Here is an 18,927-nt window from a genome sequence, read left to right on the forward strand (position 1 = left end):
CACATAATTAAAAATAAAAAAGAATCTTTAAAAAAAAAAGTCAACCAAAGAGAAGTCAAAGCCTGCACTAGCACCAACTACTGAGCCCAGGGCAAAACTGTCAAAGAGCTGGTCTGCAGGAAATGCGTTTCCAAACAGACAATGCAGAAGCATGCCAAGAGTGCAAGGAGGGAACGACTTGTCCTGCATGTCTGCATCCGCCTCCAAAGTGTGGGACAAACTGAGTACGTTAACCACATTGAATAAATGGAAACCAGAAATTAACTCCACTAAAGTCCTAAGAAATAAAAATTATTGCTATAATTATAAAAATTGAAGCAATAAAAGGGTTGAGAAATACACTCAAGTTTATAATCAATTAAATGGTGAGCCATAATTTGACCCTGTTCATCATCTGTTATATAAAAACCACAATTCAGTTATTTATATGATAAATAGTTCACATTTAAAAACATTTATCATTTACATTATCAAATTTGATAGTCTTATCAAAACATCTCAGCATCCAATATAAACCATATTATTTAAAGTTTAAGGTAACAATAACAACAACAACAAAAAACACCCTGGAGAGGGTCAGGTAAATATTTCCTAATAAATACGCAGTGAAACATCCAGAGCCACACAAGGTCTCGCTAAGAGCTGGCTCAGTTTTACACAGGGTCACTCGGTGAGCGCGCATGCGTCTCCCAGCTCTGTAAGATCAACTTGCTCCTGTTTGCACGTCAACCAACAGCCTAGCAGGACACATTTAAACAGCTGAGCAGGGAGAGCACAAAATGAGTCAGACTCCTCATCAAAGAAAAATAAGTAACTTCACTTAGACGGCAGCTGGGCAGAGCTGTAAACAGACACAGTAGACACTGTCCTCTCTTCCCCGAAGGTGCCATCCAGTGCTCTTCCATGAGTAGTTACTCCTCCTGGAAAGTCTTCAAGTCTAGTCTAGCTGTGTGAAAAACTAAAACACTGAAATAATATGTGAGAAGATTTAGTCATGGCAATTTCACTGAAGCTTTTATTGCCTCTGTTGGTAATATGACAGGGATCGTAAAAGACACACTTGAACTTACAGAGATACGCAGATGATATTCACTGAAGATAACCTTGATCTCAAGTATTTTATATGTGGGTACTTCTCATTTTATACATTTTACTATTTAAAAAGCATTACATTTAAAAATGTGTACCTGTTCTGACATTTGGCAAAAAGTAAACTCTCCCTATGGGTCTGTCTGGAAAAAAAAAAAAGGAATCAGCATGGCGCACCGACGCCAACAAAGACTGGCGCCCATGAAGCTGCAATGGCTGTGTGCGTGTGGGCTGTTTCTCTCCAAACTTGCTGATGCCCCTCCCCCAACAGTGTAAGCATTTTTAGTACAAAACATTCCCTATAAGCAGACATTTATCCTCGGAATAAACACATTAAATCAGTTTTTCTTTTGAGCCCTAGTGATAGTTTTGTTTAATGCTAAGATGCCATCATGGTGAACAACCTTGACTTCTTTTGCTACATAATTATATTAAAGCTTTATATATTTTTGTTTATAATTACACAGTAATTGTAAATGTTTAGTACCAAACTGATGACAAAGTTGAAAAGTCTTGCATTCAAAAATAAAATCTGTCAAACTCAAAGCATTAGGCCACAAATGAACATCACGATTCTCATGAGAAAAGTCTGAGGTGAGGAGGGAAGCCAGCGGGCTTTCGTGGGAAAACAAACCACACATGACTCAATCAATCTGAAGACAGTGGCAGAACTCAAAACGGTCCATGTAGGGAATAAGCAATATATGCCTGCAAAACTTTTAAAGATATATATGTGTGTGTATGTGTATACATATATATATCTTTATTTTAAAGATATATATGTGTGTACACATATATATCTTTAATTTTTTTTCATAATTGAAGTTCTTTATATTTACAAAATTGAAATCAAGAAATACTGAAAACAGTAAGATTCTTTTTTCTTTTAATAATCAGATTCTTGTAACGTGAATAAAAATTGACTCTAAGCCTTCTTTTGGTATTTGAAATATATTCCTAAATTAAAGTTATGATTGGAATAATGATATATCTATAAGGTAATTTTTCTATGCAGTTTCCAAATCATGTAACTAAAAGCAGCTTAATCATTTCCATATCTGCATGAAATGGTCTGCTCTTCCGAAGCACATCCTCTGCGCCCTGGAGAGGAGCTGGACACGTGGAGCAAACTGTCCCTATCAAAGGCCAGTCGTCCAACATCTAAGTTGGTCATTTTAACTTCCTCCTAGAAATAGTTAAAGTATGCCCTTTTCACATGTCAGTATGTTACCAGAGAAACAGGCATGTTCATCAGGAGAGCAAGTCATAGGTCCTGTCAAGAAAAAAATAAAATACAATCTGCTGTGTGGAAACAGCAAATGCAAGTGAGATGGAAACAGTCAAAAGTTCAAATAATTTCTGGAACAGAAGCCATTGGTATTCTGCACCAGCACTCGCTCCTTTGAAAACCTCTGCTCTCAGAGTAAAGATTTGGCAACCACAGTGATTTAGCAGTACAGCCACTTCAACACAAGAGGTCGTAAAGGCTGGAGTATCACCTGAAAGAGCAGTGCCGATATGGTAAATATTGAACTTCACGGCTCATCACAACCACTTCGAAAATGTAAATCCTACTATCTTCTTATAAATTAAGTGAATTGCATTGTGTTCCATAGTGCGATGACAAAAAAATTAAAAAAAAAAACAAAAACTAAACCCTCATGCCTAAATTTAGAACATTGTATTATATAGCAATCCAAAACATTCAAAACAAACAAAATAGTTTAACTTATTCGAAAGGCATAGAAGCATTTCAAAGCATAATGAAATCCAATTCTGTGCCGTGTGATGCAGACAAGAGTGGAATCTAACATTATATCCCAGTACAATATTTTTTAAATAAACTTCCCTGCAGGACCACTGCGTACAAACATGGGTAGGACAACCACAGACTGTTCTGTAGAACCTTTGTGAGAGTCTGAAACACAAGACATATTTCAGGTAGTCACCAAGTTATCCTAAATTTGTCATATGTGGGTTATTTTGACATTTCTTTCATCAACTATTCCACTCACATCAACAGTACATGTAGTTTGCCAGGAAAATTAAATTCCCTCAAAGCAAACACCATTCCAGATCCAGTACACTCAGATAAATCCCTCTCATTGGAAGGGCTACCAGCATAGTCTTTGCAACTAGCCCAAAGCATCTACTTAAGAAGTTTTTATAAATTGTTTGTGGTGTTCATTATTATGTTTAATTCTTATGCCAAACTGTTTTCTGATGAAGACAGCATTGTGCTTTATGCAAGAATGGAAACCTCAAAATAATCACCATCAAGCTTCTATGACTTATGGGAAGACAAACTAAGATGGTCCACAGGTATAAGATGAAATCCACAATGTTGGAATTATAAATGTTTAAAGTGGCCCAGACTAGAAGACAAGCCCAAACCACCAGGAGAAGAGTGAGTACGATATGGTCCAAGATGTATCCTTAAAGTTGGTCTCAACCCTCAGTCTGAACTGTGAGGATTGATCTTCAGTTCGGTCCAGCCAGCAGAAATTGACTGTGTAGTTCCCGTTGTATTTATTGTACAGACTATGTACATTCTAGAAGGTTCCTTAGTGCTACACTGTTGTACTTTTTGTCCCAGCAATTTGAGGGCGCGCAAATTCCACAAAGTCATCAATAAGAACAGGCCATGCTCCTGAAAAAGAAAAGAAAAAAAATATGGGAGGAAAGGGAATAGAGAAAGACAGAATAAAAGCTAATATTTCAATAGATCCTGGTTTTTTAATAGCTTCCTCATATAAATTAAAATTGTTACTCTTATTTCCTCCCACTAATCGATCTTTAAAAGACTCCATCTCTATGTTGTCTATTATTCTACAATGGGGTTATAGCTTGATCAATGAAAACAACTCTTCTGGGCATTAAATCAGTAATAAGTGTGGTTTTTCAGAAGGCTTTGTTAAGTCGGGCAGCCTACCCAATGGTGTGGCACCGAGTCCTACAGTGCCCTCCCGAGCACTTCTCACGTCCTAGTGAAGGGATGACAGTGAGAATGGGCAGGAGAGAGACTGTGGCTGAATAAGTCAAATGGTCCCAGGAGGTAAAGTACATGGGAGATTTTCCAAAGAACATCTTACATTCAACAATCTCAAAAACTTAACAGTTGGTTCTCATGAGGGACGAGGTAAGCGTGAAGAATAAACTGGAGATGCTGCTGGGGGAGGGGCACGCTGTCCACAGAGGGAGAAATGGAGAAGAGCGTTTAATGGATGCAACTAACACCACCAGGCAGTTGAAGTCATTTCAGATTATACAAATCCAGCACACTTCATGAGTTTATTGACAAGACTAACAAAAACAAAACCAACCCCACTGGATTCAAAGAAGTATAAAACACATTAAGAGAATAAACTCTTACAGTACATTAAGAAAATATAACTCTTACAGCACACTGAGCATGTAAGATACGGGTGAACATTTCCTGTGTCTTTCTAGAGAACAAATACTGGTAAGATTTTGCTCCTGGGGGGCTGGAGAGATGGCTCAGCTGTTAAGAGCATTGCCTGCTCTTCCAAAGGTCCTGAGTTCAATTCCCAGCAACCACATGGTGGCTCACAGCCATCTGTAATGAGGTCTGGTGCCCTCTTCTGGCCTGCAGGTGTAAACACAGACAGAATATTGTATACAGAATAAATAAATATTTTTTTAAAAAAAGATTTTGCTCCTGGGATTGTGCAGTGTTATGGAGAGGACCTAGACTCCACTAACATTCTGCAACTGAGTTATAGCTTCACCCAGGCCTCCTTCATGGCACCTGGCAAAGAGGAAAACTTGGGTCTATGTCTGTGTTACAGCAGGTGTTTAGCAATTAAAGCGTAGGTTCAGTCTCTAGCACACACGCACACACACATACACACATACAAGCACACACACACAGAGACAATGAACAAGTCAGAGGGAAGACCCTCTCCGTGGACGCGTGCACGGGCGCTCGGCGAGGCAGACACCCGCTACCTTCTTCATCGTAGTTGGACATGTCGTCCGCGATCATGGAGCTGAAGTCTAGCAGGAGGTTCCACGTGTCTTTTGGTATTGATCGTTTATGATGCTCCTATTAAAACAGCAAAAAACAAAGAGCCTTTAAACCTTCCAAACAGGTGGGGAAAGTTGGTTCAGCTGTTGCTACATTTGCATAATAAAATTTTGGTAGTCAAATTTCTCACTCTGTGTCCATGAAATGCTCTGAAATTAATGATGCCTTGAAATAAATTAATATTTAAGTACAGTATACTTAAGAGAAAACAGAAACTGCAGAAAATGTTAACTTACCAACAAAAATTTATTCCATAAGTCTAAGAATTTAAATCTTCCATTAAGCACTAAGTTCCAGTAAGCAATGGCCATTTCTAGATCTGTAATATTAAAAATAAGTTATGAACTTTAATGCTTTGGATATATATCCCTGCAAAAGAACAGCGACTGAAACAAAGAAAGCCAATTGCATTCTGAGTATTATAGGTTAAACTTTTCTTAAAGACCCAAATCCACATTTGTAACCTGCTTCCTTTCCAGTGAGCTCCCAGAGCCTCTGGGGTAAGAATAACGCAACTTACCTTCGCAGGGTGTGGGCGCTGAAAGTGGATGTAGTCATGTGCTTTTCCACTGCCAAGTACTAATGTGTGGAGTCCCAAGGCTCAGCACAGACCCTTCCAACACTCTGAGACAAATAATTATTTGCTATAGGGGCTGTGTATGCAATATGGGCCACTTAGTAGTACCCAAGCCTTTATCATTGGACACTAATATATTCCCCATATAGCCAAAGATATTCATGAGGGCAAACTTGCCACAGTTAAGAATCCCAGATGCATATCAACTGGTTGAAATACAAAGGATTGCTCAATTCCCAATTCTAAAAATCTTAAACTTCAACACTTGACGTCTAGCTTGTCTGAATTACAAGAAGTCTGGAAAATAGTGTGGGTTTTTTGTGTTTGTTCCTTTGTTTAAGATTTATTTATTTATTATGTATACAATATTCTCAGTGTTCTGCCTGCAGGCCAGAAGAGAGCACCAGATCTCAATACAGATGGTTGTGAGCTACCATGTGGTTGCTGGGAATTGAACTCAGGACCTTTGGAAGAGCAATCAGTGCTCTTAACCTCTGAGCCATCTCTCCAGCCCTTGTGTCATTTTTTAAGCACAAGTTTGTTGCTCTTTTGCTCAGTGCATCAATCTTATAAAATGCATGTGCACCACAGGGTCCATTCCCCAGCACCAAGAAAAAAATAAAATAATTTAAAAATTAAGTAATAATAATAGTAATAATCTAAGATTTTTTAATTTGCCAAGGACATTAAAAAATTCTTTAGTTAAACATGAGTCAGAGAAAGCTAAAGAAGTAACCCTATCAGCATCCACTGTGCTAAATTCTAGACCTGTTCTATGATACAAAGGACAAGTTGGATCTCCTCAAGAACTCAAGCAGTTGAAGCTGCCTAGCTTTCAAGAGAGACTGACATACCCCAGGCAATCATATGCAGGAACCCTAGAATCTTTTCAAGCTGTGAATTGGAAACCAGGAGACAACCTAAGGGAGCCCAGAAGACTAGGAAAGACCAAGATGGATGAATGCTGCTCAGACTTTTAAAAATAACAACAACAAAAAAAATCCAATGCTTATTCTCTGACAAAAAACACAAATGATGATGCAAAGTCATGTAGCCCCACCAGAGACAGACACCAAACACAACTTTACCCCGTAAGCCACAGCACGTGGCGATACACAGATTAACGGAAATGGGTTAAATTAAGATGTAAGAGCTAGCCAATAAGAAGCTAGAGCTAATAGGCCAGGCAGTGATTTAATTAAAAAAAACCCACAGATAATTTGCAGGAAATCAATTAAAAACAAACACTAGACACCTGGAAGGATCTGTAGTGGTATGAATGCAAATGGCTGCCATGGACTCATATATTTGAATATTTGGTCCCCAGTTGGTGGGAAAGTTTGAGTATTAGGAGGTGTGTCACTTCAGGTAACCACCCCATGCCATTCCCAGTTAGCTCTCCATCCGCTCTGTTCCTGAGGACCAGATGTGAGCACTTAGCTACTGCTCCAGTGCCCCGCCTGCTGCTGCCATGCCCTTCACTACGAGGGCCATGGACTCACCCTCTCAACCGCACGACAAATTAAATCTTTATTCTTCAAGTTGCCTCTGTCCTAGTGTCACACTGCGGCAGTAGAAAAGCAACTAAGACAAGGTCCCTTAGCAATTAGAGAAATACAAATTAAAACAACTTTAAAATTTTGACTTACTGCAGTCAGAACAGCTAAGACTAGGAAAACAATCTATATAACAAGTGCTAGCAATACTTGGGAAAACCTAAAAATAAGTCTACCATATGACCTACTGCTCAGCATATGCCCAAAGGGCCTGTGGTGGTTTGAATAGGAATGGCTCCCATGCTATTTATTTGGATGCCTGGGCACTGGAAAGTGGTGTTGCTTGACTAGGATTAGGAGGTGTGGCCTTGTTGGTGGAAGTGTGTCCCTGGGGATGGGCTTTGAGGTTTCAAATGCTCAAGCCAGGCCCAGTGTTTCTCTCTCTTCCTGTTGCCTGCTGATCCAGATGTAGCTAGCACTCTCAGCTACCGCTCCAGCACCATGTCTGCCTGCACAGCTCCGTGGTTCCTGCCATGTGGACTGAACCTCTCAAACTGTAAGCCAGCCCCAATTAAATGTTTTCTTTTATAAGAGTTGTCATGGTCATGGTGTCTCTTCACAGCAATAGAACACTAAGTGTCGGACTAGAGTTCATAAATGAAGCTGTATAAAGAGAATTCTGAGAGCTCTAAGGAAGAAAGAAAAAAGTCTTTTAACCTCTGTTTCTCTATAACACAGTTGCTCTTGGGATGTACTTTTGTGCCCCTCTCCCAGGTGTAGTAAATGGGTTACTTTAGATTACCCATCATCTATCATTAGCATCCAGAATGTTTCCCAGCACAGGTTGTCCTCACAACTGTATACAGCTAAGCCTATGTGACCTTGCCCTTGTGAAGTCAAGTGAACTTTACTCATTTGACCTTGTTTAACCCTCAGAACAACCCCAGAAAATAAACTGTCTGATGCCCCAATAAATTGCATGAGACTTTAATCCACCTCATTTAAAGCTCTTCTCTCCCACATTCATGCCAGAAACTAGAGTGATAGCAAATGACTAAGACAGAAGTGAGGACTAGGAGTGGGGTACTGTTGTGACAGGTGTGACCATGCTTCTTGTTGGCAGAATGTAGACTTTGGATTAAGAAAGCAGTTGAACACTTTAAGTGGGGCTTAGTGCACTATAATAATAGGAGCAGGGAAGACCGAGTGCTGAGAGCAATGTAGATTACTGGTTCAGGGAAGAACATTAGTAAGTAGCCTAGAGATCGCTCTCATGATATCTTGGTGAAGAATGTGGCTGCTTTTTGCCCTTGTTCCAAAAGTCTGCCTAAGGCTAAATTGAAGAGTTTTGGATTAAACGGCTTTGGCAGAGGAGATATCAAGGCAGCCTAATATTGACTCTGTCCTATGGCTACCAGTGATTACTTTTATGCAGATCTATAATGAAAGGAGCAAGTTGAGCAAAGAAAAATATAAAATATACAGTTTGTGGAGAAAAGGAGCACAAAGAAATGTAACAGAACTAAGTCCTGTGGTCTTCAAGGAGAAAGTTTAAAGAAAATCCTGATCCTAAGTGGACTAAAGAAAGGGAGTGGTAACCTCAGGGTAAGACCCTACCCAGTTAAGCTTCCAACTTGTGGGAAGGAAGTAAAGAAAAGCTCAGCCAGTAAGGAAACCATGCAAACACAAAGCTGGTGCAGATGTCCTCCAGGGACACTTGCTCAGCTATGCTCAGAGTTGTTCTGTGCACAACAGCTAGGAATGGAAACTGATGAATGGATAATAAAAATGCGGTACATATACACTATGAAAAGCTGTAAAGAAAAATTAAATCATAAAATTTGCAAGTAAATGGATGGAACTAAAATTTTAGATTGAGTGAAGTAACCCAGACCCAGAAAACAGGCAAACATCACATGTCCTCTCTCAAATCTGTAGTTCCTAGTTCCATATCTTCAGTTGTAAGTATACAATTTGGAGTAACTGCATAAACCAGGAAAGGAAAGGCGGACCATGGGTGAGAAAGAAGCATTAGAAAGGGAAGGGCTGATTACAGGTTATATGAAGTGGAAACGTGAAAAATGGGAATGGGGAGGTAGAAGAACGGAGAAGGAAACTGAACACATTTGAAATAGACACAGGAAATTAAACTGTTTTGTATGCACTTAAAATTACATATACTGTATATAGGTCTGTGTGCACATGTCCAGAGACAGTTTAAGTGGCGCTGTGCTACTTGGGGTGCTAATGCCTATCTCCAAGAGTCAAAGACTGAAAACAAAACAAAGAGAGCAGCACCAGGCCAGGTTGAGAAACCTCCTTCGGAGGTGCTAGTCAGGGGAATACAAGACCCCCAAACAACTGACTGTGGTTGCCTCCAAGATGTTAAAGGTAAGTCCTATTGCCTCTACAACAATACTTGGTAAAAAGCCTCGTGAGATTTGATCTGAAAGCCTTCTCCCTGAGGTCATATGCAGACTGTATAGGGAGGAAGCAATCAATCCTCTAAGGTAGCTGTGATGAATCACAATGGCCCTACAGGTGCAATCGTGTCACTTACAGCTTGAGAGTAACTAACAACAATCTTAAGGACTTCAGGCTCACTTAACATTAGGAAATCATGCCCAGTACTGTCAGCTTAGCCAACCATCTGCCGCTGTGAGGTCATGGATCTTAGAGCAGAACCCACCTACCGCTTTCATAAATCTGTTTGATTCCTAACTGCATTCTAAATACTTACCCTTCTACCCAGAGCTAATTGTAGCTTACACACACACACACACACACACACACACACAATTAATCAAAATTAATCAAAGAAGCTTCTTTTTGTATCTGACACAGAGACCATTTCAGTCACAACTGGTCAAAATGTAGACAGCAACTGGTGTGAGGTGCCCCAAATGATACATCTACAACCTAACACCTATACCTAAGTCTCGAGGAACTCTGTGGAAAGATTACAAAAGCAAGATGACCAGGAAGTCAGCTACAAGACTGTGTTCTTCTAGAACAGCTGGGTCATATGCAGAACTTTTATATTTTTGAGAAACCTCCAGACTGAACTGACAATAACTCTACAACTTTGTACTCTTACCTGCAATGAATTAAAGTTCTTCTTTCCCCCCACATTCTCGTACTCATTTAAAAAAGTAAGAAATTAACAAATATTGAAAAAGATGTGGAGAAAGGGGGAACTATGGGACTATAAATTACTTCAGCCATTACAGAAACACAACAAAGCTCCTCAGAAGATTAAACTAGAAGCCGGGCATGGTGGCACTCATTTCTAATACCAAAGAGTTTGAAGCCAGCTTAAGACAAATATTCTGTGAAAAAAAAATGAACAAAATGATCTACCATATGACCCATCTATCTTCTAGGGCAACATCTGGATATCCAAAGAAAATTAAGCAAACCTACCACGGAAACAACTGCACTTCCATGTTTATTCTAGTGGATTCCTATAGGGCTGAATCAGAACAAACTCCAACAGTTTTAAAGGAATAATTATAAGAACATTTAATGAAGCTAGAAGATACAAATAAACTACCTAAATTCAAAGAGAATATAGACAAATTATTCTATGCTCTGAAAGTAACTGCCAACTAAGATTATTATAGTATGCAAAATTATCTAGCATGATTAATGGAAAAGGAACTTTATATGATAAACAAACTAATACAACTTATGAAGGCTAAGCCAGTATTACAGAAAATCCCTGAACAAGTTCTATGCACTGAAAAGAAAAACATAGGAGGACACAGGAAAGAAACACTGTGATAAAAGAGCAGATAAACAAATAAGGAACATGAAAAAGGAGAAGGGAGATCAATAAAATGATGAGAATATACACTCTTCAATGATAATTGTTGTAATATCTAACACAATAGACTTTGAAGCACAATTAGAAGAAATCAATTCATATTGAGTAAGGAAATAACGCAAAACAATATAACCATTTAAACATACACACCTTTTATTTGTTAAACTGGCATACAATGCAGTAGCTATCATGGCATTTTCAAACAAAATGTATTTGGGCAGATTTTCTTTTCCTCTTCTCTCTCCCATCTTCTTAGCACCCTAGTTCCCTCTCATGACTTCTGCTACCCCAGTCTCTTTACCTCTTTTTGTCTCACATGTGGTCTGAATGGGAGCAGCAAGACCCGCAGATGTGCATCAGCTCCAATGCAGGACACAAGCCCTCCTCTGAGTCCATGCTCAGGAGTGGGACAGCTGTTCGCATGCTGCAAGTACTAGTAAGTTTCTGAGAAACCTCCGGCCTGAACTCACAAGAGTTCTACGATTTGCACTCCCACTCGCAATAAGCCAAAGTTCTTCTTTCCTTCTCATTCTCCCCAGCATGTAGTAATAAAAAAAGTTCCAACTGGAAGCTGCTGAGGTGGAGCCTGCCATCAAGCCTGAGGATCCTTAGGATCCAGAAGGCAGCGGGCATGGAATAGAACAGTGGAATCAACGATGCTGACCTTGCCTGAGGTGTGGTTAAGCACTGAGTTAATATACACAGAGCCTTTATAATAGTGCCTGACAAATAATATATGAGTCAGTATTATTATTGACTGACTTAAAAACATTTAAAAAAATTAGAGTCTGAAGTTGTGAGAACCTTGAAAGTAGTTCTCTCCTGCCACCTTGTGGAATGTCAGGATCCAATGCCAACTGTCCTCTGCACCTCAGTGCCTCTTCCCACTCAGCCACATTACTGGCCAGAGACTTTATTCTAACAATGAACCTATATGGTCCTTATGATGACAGGGTTGTTACAGAAGGCATATAATCTCTGACCAAATGATTGGAATCACAGTCTCCCACAATGCATCCAGATTTTAATGCTCAATTTTGAAAGACACCAAGGACCTGGTGGAGTGCATCAGGCTAACAAGCACCTCAGATGAAGGACAGTTAAACAAGCTGGACCGCCGCCCTGGAAAGGACAAGCGCTGAGTGAGTGGTGCTAGTCTTTAAATGGCTACAGGAGGACAGATGAGGGCAAAGAGCTTAACAATAAGAAAGAACTATGTAATAAACAGTAAATGCGTTCTGGGGCAGGCACGGCAACGTCCTAAAGCAGCACACCACATCTCGCCTTGTTTCCACAGACACAAAGGGAAAATTAAAGTGTGCTCCTAAGCAGGGCTGGTACTTTAGGTAGATCAGACTTCATGCAAGCTCACAAATACTCCCTTTCAACTTTAAGATATACAGACTAATCCAAACCTGCAGGTGGCTGGAGCACGATGGAGAGAGGGAGAGAGGGAAGGCAAGAAGCAGAAAAAGAACTAAGATGACCCACTCTGGCTGCGCCGGCACAGCTCAGTGCCCCCACCCTCACACACTTCACTCTGTGAGCCCTCAGAAAGGCTGTCAGGAAAATTCTCCTTCTTAATTAAGCTCTCAGTGACACATTTCCTGTCACCTAACACCAGTGCAAGAGGTGGAAAGCCCTGCCCTTCCTCGCCCTTCTCCCTCCTACGGAGTTCCTTCTTCAGTCCCTACTGATAATTTATCACAACAACTGATAAATGCACACAGGTACCTACTGTTAACAAACTCCACATTCTACGCTAGGGTTCATTTCCCTGCAAAGGCTGCAGTCTGGAGGGTTTCTTAATAACTTTATTGTGGTTGCATATACACAACACAGGATTTGCCTCTACCTTTAGAAGTAAAATGTGTGACGTACTCATTATTAAGCAATCTCTTGAATTCTCACTTTATAAAACAAACTCTATAACCATTGAACAATGTATTTTTAAGCATAATAGAAAATAACTATTTTTCAAAATCTTTTTTCACGTAACTTTGTTTTTTCTAATCTAAAAATTCTAATTTATAAGCATATTACTGTACCAAATAACCAGAAAATGTTGATTTTCATTTTCATATCCAACTATATCATTTACTCAAAATTTTAGATATACATACATACATATATATCCTTTAAGGGGCATGAATATAAATTAGAAACTGATTCCTTTAAATCAATTTGACATCCACAAAACTATGTTATCTTATCAAAATGTTGTTACATTTCTAAATACCACAAATTAATATTCAAACTGAAAAGCTTTACCAAATCTTTACTTGAGAGAAGGGATGAGAAAACTAGAAAAAAAAATGCCTAGCTAACTGGCTGTCTAATTGTACACATTATAGCTTTTTTCTTTCTCATCCTGAGCAGGAGGACTTCTGTATAATGAAATCCATCCAATCTGATAATTCTGTGCTGCAGAAGTACACTGACATCACACTGTACCCCACTAATTACATAATTATGTGTTCATTTCAAATGCACCTAAAGAAAAGAGTAATCCAGCTTATACCGAACAATCAGTTCATTAGAATTTCATTTTACAAATATTTTGGACATCTTTAATCAGCTCAGTCCTGTTTCATCTCTCGGCTAATTCTCCATTACACGTACATTCACCCCGTCCTCTCCAGCTTTCAGCTGCTTCCTTGGTCTAATTCCTAGTCACACAATTGATCTGTTCCTCGGTGTTCAATTTAAAGTACAAGGCAAGACGAGGACCAGAGGCCTCAAGAGCCTCCTGCAAAGGAACTCTTGACTGGGGCCAGCATGATGATGGAGCACTCCACAGCAGAGGCTGGGCTCAGTCCCTAGCAATGCACAACAGCAGGCGTGAGCTTGGAAGAGCACTCTTCTAATCTAGCCACTTGGGAGTCTGAGGCAGGAGGGCTGAAAGTTCAAGGTCTGCCTGGGCAAAGTGAATTTCAGGCCTGAGCAGCTTAGTGAGCCCATCAAACTGAAGACTGAGAAGAGATCAGAGCCGCTCAGCAGGTAAAGCTCTTGTCTAGCATGTGTGAGGCTCTGGTTCACTCCTCAGGAGCACAAATACACAAAACAACACAACCTCACTTATTCTTTAACTTTCTGTGCCTAAGTGTCCTCATTTGCAAATTAAGAACAAAGAAGTCTAGATTCTCTAACTGTGTATGTGGTAGCCAGCAGAACTTACTGAATGAAAGAAGAAAGTTTTCAGCATTGCTGGAGCAGTGTAAGCCAAAGACTTAGCACAATAAGAGTTCACATACTCCTGGTTCTCATACTCCTAAACATTTTGGTTTTATTTTCAAAAGGAGGCTGTGGTATTAGTTTAGCCTTGTTGTGTCTCCAGTGCCTTCTCTCGCAGTCTCGGCTCCTGTCTATGGTTTGGAAGCCCCACTCCTCACTACCTTCTGTTTTCTAGCGAGATAACCAATCTTTGCTCACAAAGCCCAGAAAGTCCTGTCCACCACTCTGGCTTTAGTTTCCCTCCTCCTCTTGGAACCCTATCTTCATTTACTTCGTATCATCTACTGCTGTCTAAGCTTTTGACAAACTTTGTAGATTCTATTTCACCTTTTACTTTGCTATCCCCTAGCTAGCCCCCAAACAAACGGATGATACTGCATTTCGCACGAGCTGGGTGGCGCAGGTAGGTGAGGGTGCTCTGCACAGACGACTGGCCTCTTTTCACCCTATTGCAGCCGCACCCATGACTCAGCAGTCTTGGCAGTGCTTTCACAGGTCCTACAAGGCTCTAAAGGCGGACCTTAGCATATATGAGCAAAAGAATGCATGAACAGGTGTCAGTGGAATACTAAGGGCTACTTATTTCCTGTGTCTTTTGTGTTTTCATAAGTCAGTGATCCTCGTGAGACATCGAAGCGGTCCTCCGCTGCACTGCGCCCAGTGTCCCTTAACTAACGTTTACTGCTCCGTGCTTTCCGATAACTGGTATTTTCATAACGTTATGTTCAAAACACATGACTTTCTGCGGCAAAAGTGATTACTATCAATACATGTGAAACACCAAATATAATTTTAAAATATTCTTACCTAATCCTTTTTGTCCTGGATTCTTTGCAAAATTAAAAGTAAACTGGTAAAAATCCTTAAATCGTCCTGGTTCTTTCAATTCTTGTTCCATCTTGGGTATTTGGGCCTTTAGTTTTTCTATGCTGTCACATCTACATTATAAAATTAAGTTTGTAAATGGTTAACTTTTCACTATAAATTAAAAAAACTTAAGTTAATTATTCCTATGAGGGCTTGCATTTGTTTCCTAGAACTTATTTTTAAAAAATCAGATATATGGGATTTCATCTTTTTACATATATTAAGGATGCAGTCTCCCTTAGTCACAGGGGATGTAAGTCCCTCACTGATCCCTGAAACCTTGGTGAGCACCATGCTCAAGTATATGAGGCTTCTTCTTGCACATATATAGAGCTATGATACAAAGTGTAATTTATAAATGAAACATTAATGGGAACTAATAATGAAATAATTATGTGGTAATGAAAATCATATGCATGTATTCTCTATCTAGGTAGAAGGAAGAGCCTCTCTGCACATCTTAATTGTTGGCATCTCTGTTCCTGCACTGCCGGACTATACAGCCACCTGAACACAGGACTGGGATAGCAATCGGTAACTGAGAAAACCACTAAGTGATTACCAGACAAGCAGCATACAGAGGTATGCTGGACAAAGGGACAGTCATACTTCAGGCAGGACAGTGGGGCTGTTTAAAATCTTACCACTCTATTCAGAATGACGCCCAACTTAAAACTTAAGATTTTTTTTTCCTGGAAACTTTCAACTAATAATTTGGGAACACAATCAACTTTGAGTCACTAAAACATCAAAAAAAGTCACAGATGAAAGGTGACTCTTGTCTAGAATTAGCTTAATGAAGACAATGGATGATGAAATGTTAGAATTACTACTTCTCCAAGAAACTGGCTGGTCCTTTTATATATATATATTCATTCACCAAACTCAATACACTGACTTAAAGACTCCACTTTTGCCTCAGTGACCAGATAAGAATGCACACAATTGGTCAGGTGGTGCTGGTACAAGCCTTTAATCCCAGCACTCGGGAGCCAGAGGCAGGCAGACTGCTGTGAGTTCGACGCCAGTCTGGTCTACAAAGTGAGTTCTAGGACAAGCTCCAAAGCTATACAGAGAAACCCTGTCTCGAAAAACAAAACAAAACCACCACCAACAAAAAGAGCATGCACAATCAGTCCCACAGCCCCCGCTCTCACTCTGGTGACCACAGCCGGCCCCGCGGCTAGTCACGGGTTTAGCTTCCAAACGACTAGAACAAGGTCTCTTGCTAAGGAAGCGCACTTCTTGAAAACCTGCTTTTCATAAATCTTAGTTAAAGCCTGTACTGCCTTCAACCGAATCATTTAAAGCAGGACTGGGTGTTTTCTCTGTTTACAAAATTGTCAAAGAGCTAAAAAGGTCTATGCACTACATTAGTTTCCTCATAACGATGGCCTTAGAATGGAAATGTCCCATTTCTTAAAGATTCTGCAAACAAATCAACCCACTCTCTCCTCTAAACATTTCTGCTTTTTAGCTTCCTTCTATATTCTCTATAGCACTTCCTATTTTATATTAAAGGTCACATTTTATATTGTATTCTCCATAAACAGTGATACTGCTTTTCTGTAAGTTTTAGTGACATTGTCATAGAGAAGTCCAGCAGGCTTGAGCTGGGTTGGTTCAGCTAAAATACAGAGTTCCGGCACATTATTAATTTATTGCCTCTTTGTATTATGCCCCCTCCTCTGCCCTGCTTTGTAGTGGCCAGCCACAAACCATTGGGCATTTTTTTTTCTTGCCAGTCCACCCAATGCCAGGGTCAACTGACAGAGCTAAATTTAAAGCCAGGGGAGGAAGGGAAATTTTTACCCAGGTTGCTGTCAGTAGAGGGAAATGGTTTTAGTGTGGGAAATGTCCCAGCCGTGTACACCGTGGCGACAGCTCTGACATCTCCCACCCCCTGGCCTCCAACAGTTCTATCTGCATGGGTTCAGCTTTTAAGCAGGCACCCTGCCCCTGCAGCCCTGCCTCTCCCCTAGGGGCTGAATTCCAGCCTGGCTGGTTCACTTCATGCAGCCCCAGGGGTGCTAAGAGCTATTCCCACCTCTTTACACCCTAGGGTTTTCTTTTACACTTTCTGGGGTCAAATTACTGGTGAGGCAGTATCCACACAGGGCCCAGTTTTCCAGTGCCCCTCTGACTCAGTAAGTGGAGTCCTGATTTTAATCCTGACTAAATATCACCTGGTTTTATCACCTGTTATGAGTCAGTAAACACTTCCCTCGCAGAAGAAGTAGGCAAAGCAGTTACTGAGATGAAGCCATGCTTGGTTAATACGAGCTTCTTTGTTTTGTTATATTTTAGAGACAGGATCTCACAGTGCAGCCCAAGCTGGCCTTGAGCTACTATGTGGCTGAGGACAACCTGAACTCCTGATTCTCTTGCATCTGCCTCTCGAGGTCTGGTGATTCCTGGGCTGCCCACCATGCCCAGCTTTCAGACTATTTCTATAGTCCCATCAGGCACTGCCAGCAAAATCTTGACCTGTGACTTTTCAATTTACCTGTTCAAACACATTCAGCTAAACCAGCCAGCAAAGCACTAAGTAAAGCAAAAAGCATTTAACATCCTTTAGTTTTTAATTTCTGTATTTTACCAGCTCAGAGCATTTGGCCTCAAATTTGGAAATAATTTACTTGCTCATCCACCTTGCTATAAATATTAATATCTGATAGCTTGAATCTTAGTGACTCTCCTAGGGACACATGATTAAAGGGCAGTGCAGTTGGAGGAGGGCTACAAAGTTACACAAACATTTGGCACACCCAAAAATACCAGGGAAACAACATACTGACCAACACTGTTTGTGTGCCAGTAAAAACTTAAATTTCCATTTAAAAACAGATGAAAAGAACTGAGCTCCATCATTCTCACGACTATAGCCTCATCCCCTGTGGATGGCATATACTCACCCTAATTCTGCCATGCCATCCATGAACTCCCGTTTGGAGAACTCGCACTGTGTGGCCGCCCTGAACTTCCATGCGATGATCAACACACTAATGCTGGCTGGATCGAGGGCCAGATCATCACAGAACTGCTGTATGCCATCTATTCCAATTTTATTTTCATCTTGAGGATCTTTAAAAATACCAATACAATAGAAAATTAGTGCCATACTTATGTTATAGGTCATACCAAAAAAGACTGCTTTATTTTCTATTTTTTAAAAAAATCACAATATACCAAGGCTATAAAGCAATATTATTTTTATAGATGTTTCCCCATATAACAAAGTCACTACTAAAGTGTACAAAGGAAGTGTAAAAGTAGTCAGACATTTAATTTTTAAAAATCTCACTTTTGTGTGGCACAGGCTCGGAGCCACACACCTTTAGTCCCAGGGAAGCACTAGGGAAGCAGCAGGGAGATCTCTGTGAGTTCAAGGCCATCCTGGTCTACATAGTCAGTTCCAGAATATTCAGAGATACATAATGATATCTGTCTAAAACACACACACACACACACACACACACACACAAATCCACCTCACTTATTCATGTGAAAATGTGACATACACACAAATAAAATCAGACATGTTTATACAAGGACAAGGGATTTTTGGTCAACATACCCATATTTTATTTAATCAGGCATTCAAAATTAATGATATTAAATTGGAAAACTTTCTTAAAACAAAATTCATTTTAGTACAATCATTTAAATTCTAGTAAAACTAAAGATACAATTCAATCTTAATCTTGACAGTGTAAGTTTAATGTTTACAACAGGAAAATCATAAAGGTTAAAAAAAAAGACATATGGGTTGGAGAGATGGCGCAGAGGT

At 40.0% G+C, this 18,927-nt stretch overlaps 1 protein-coding gene across 4 annotated transcripts in view; it reads right to left on the reverse strand.

Annotated features, from left to right (window-relative positions):
* Window positions 1-987: 987 nt before the first annotated feature.
* The window catches only part of Dcun1d1 (defective in cullin neddylation 1 domain containing 1), a 31,110-nt gene continuing 13,170 nt past the window's right edge, over window positions 988-18,927 (reverse strand). For all 4 annotated transcript variants that reach the window (XM_038347128.2, XM_038347129.2, XM_038347130.2 and 1 more), the window contains exons 3-7: window positions 18,053-18,221; window positions 15,078-15,208; window positions 5,374-5,456; window positions 5,059-5,155; window positions 988-3,739 (exon numbers count right to left, since the gene is read on the reverse strand). In XM_038347128.2, the coding sequence (XP_038203056.1) occupies window positions 3,660-3,739; window positions 5,059-5,155; window positions 5,374-5,456; window positions 15,078-15,208; window positions 18,053-18,221 (560 nt within the window). In that variant the 3' untranslated portion in view covers window positions 988-3,659. The remainder of the gene's footprint in view (window positions 3,740-5,058; window positions 5,156-5,373; window positions 5,457-15,077; window positions 15,209-18,052; window positions 18,222-18,927) is intronic.

This window comes from Arvicola amphibius, chromosome 11 (genome assembly GCF_903992535.2).
Source record: "Arvicola amphibius chromosome 11, mArvAmp1.2, whole genome shotgun sequence".
Taxonomy (NCBI): domain Eukaryota; kingdom Metazoa; phylum Chordata; class Mammalia; order Rodentia; family Cricetidae; genus Arvicola; species Arvicola amphibius.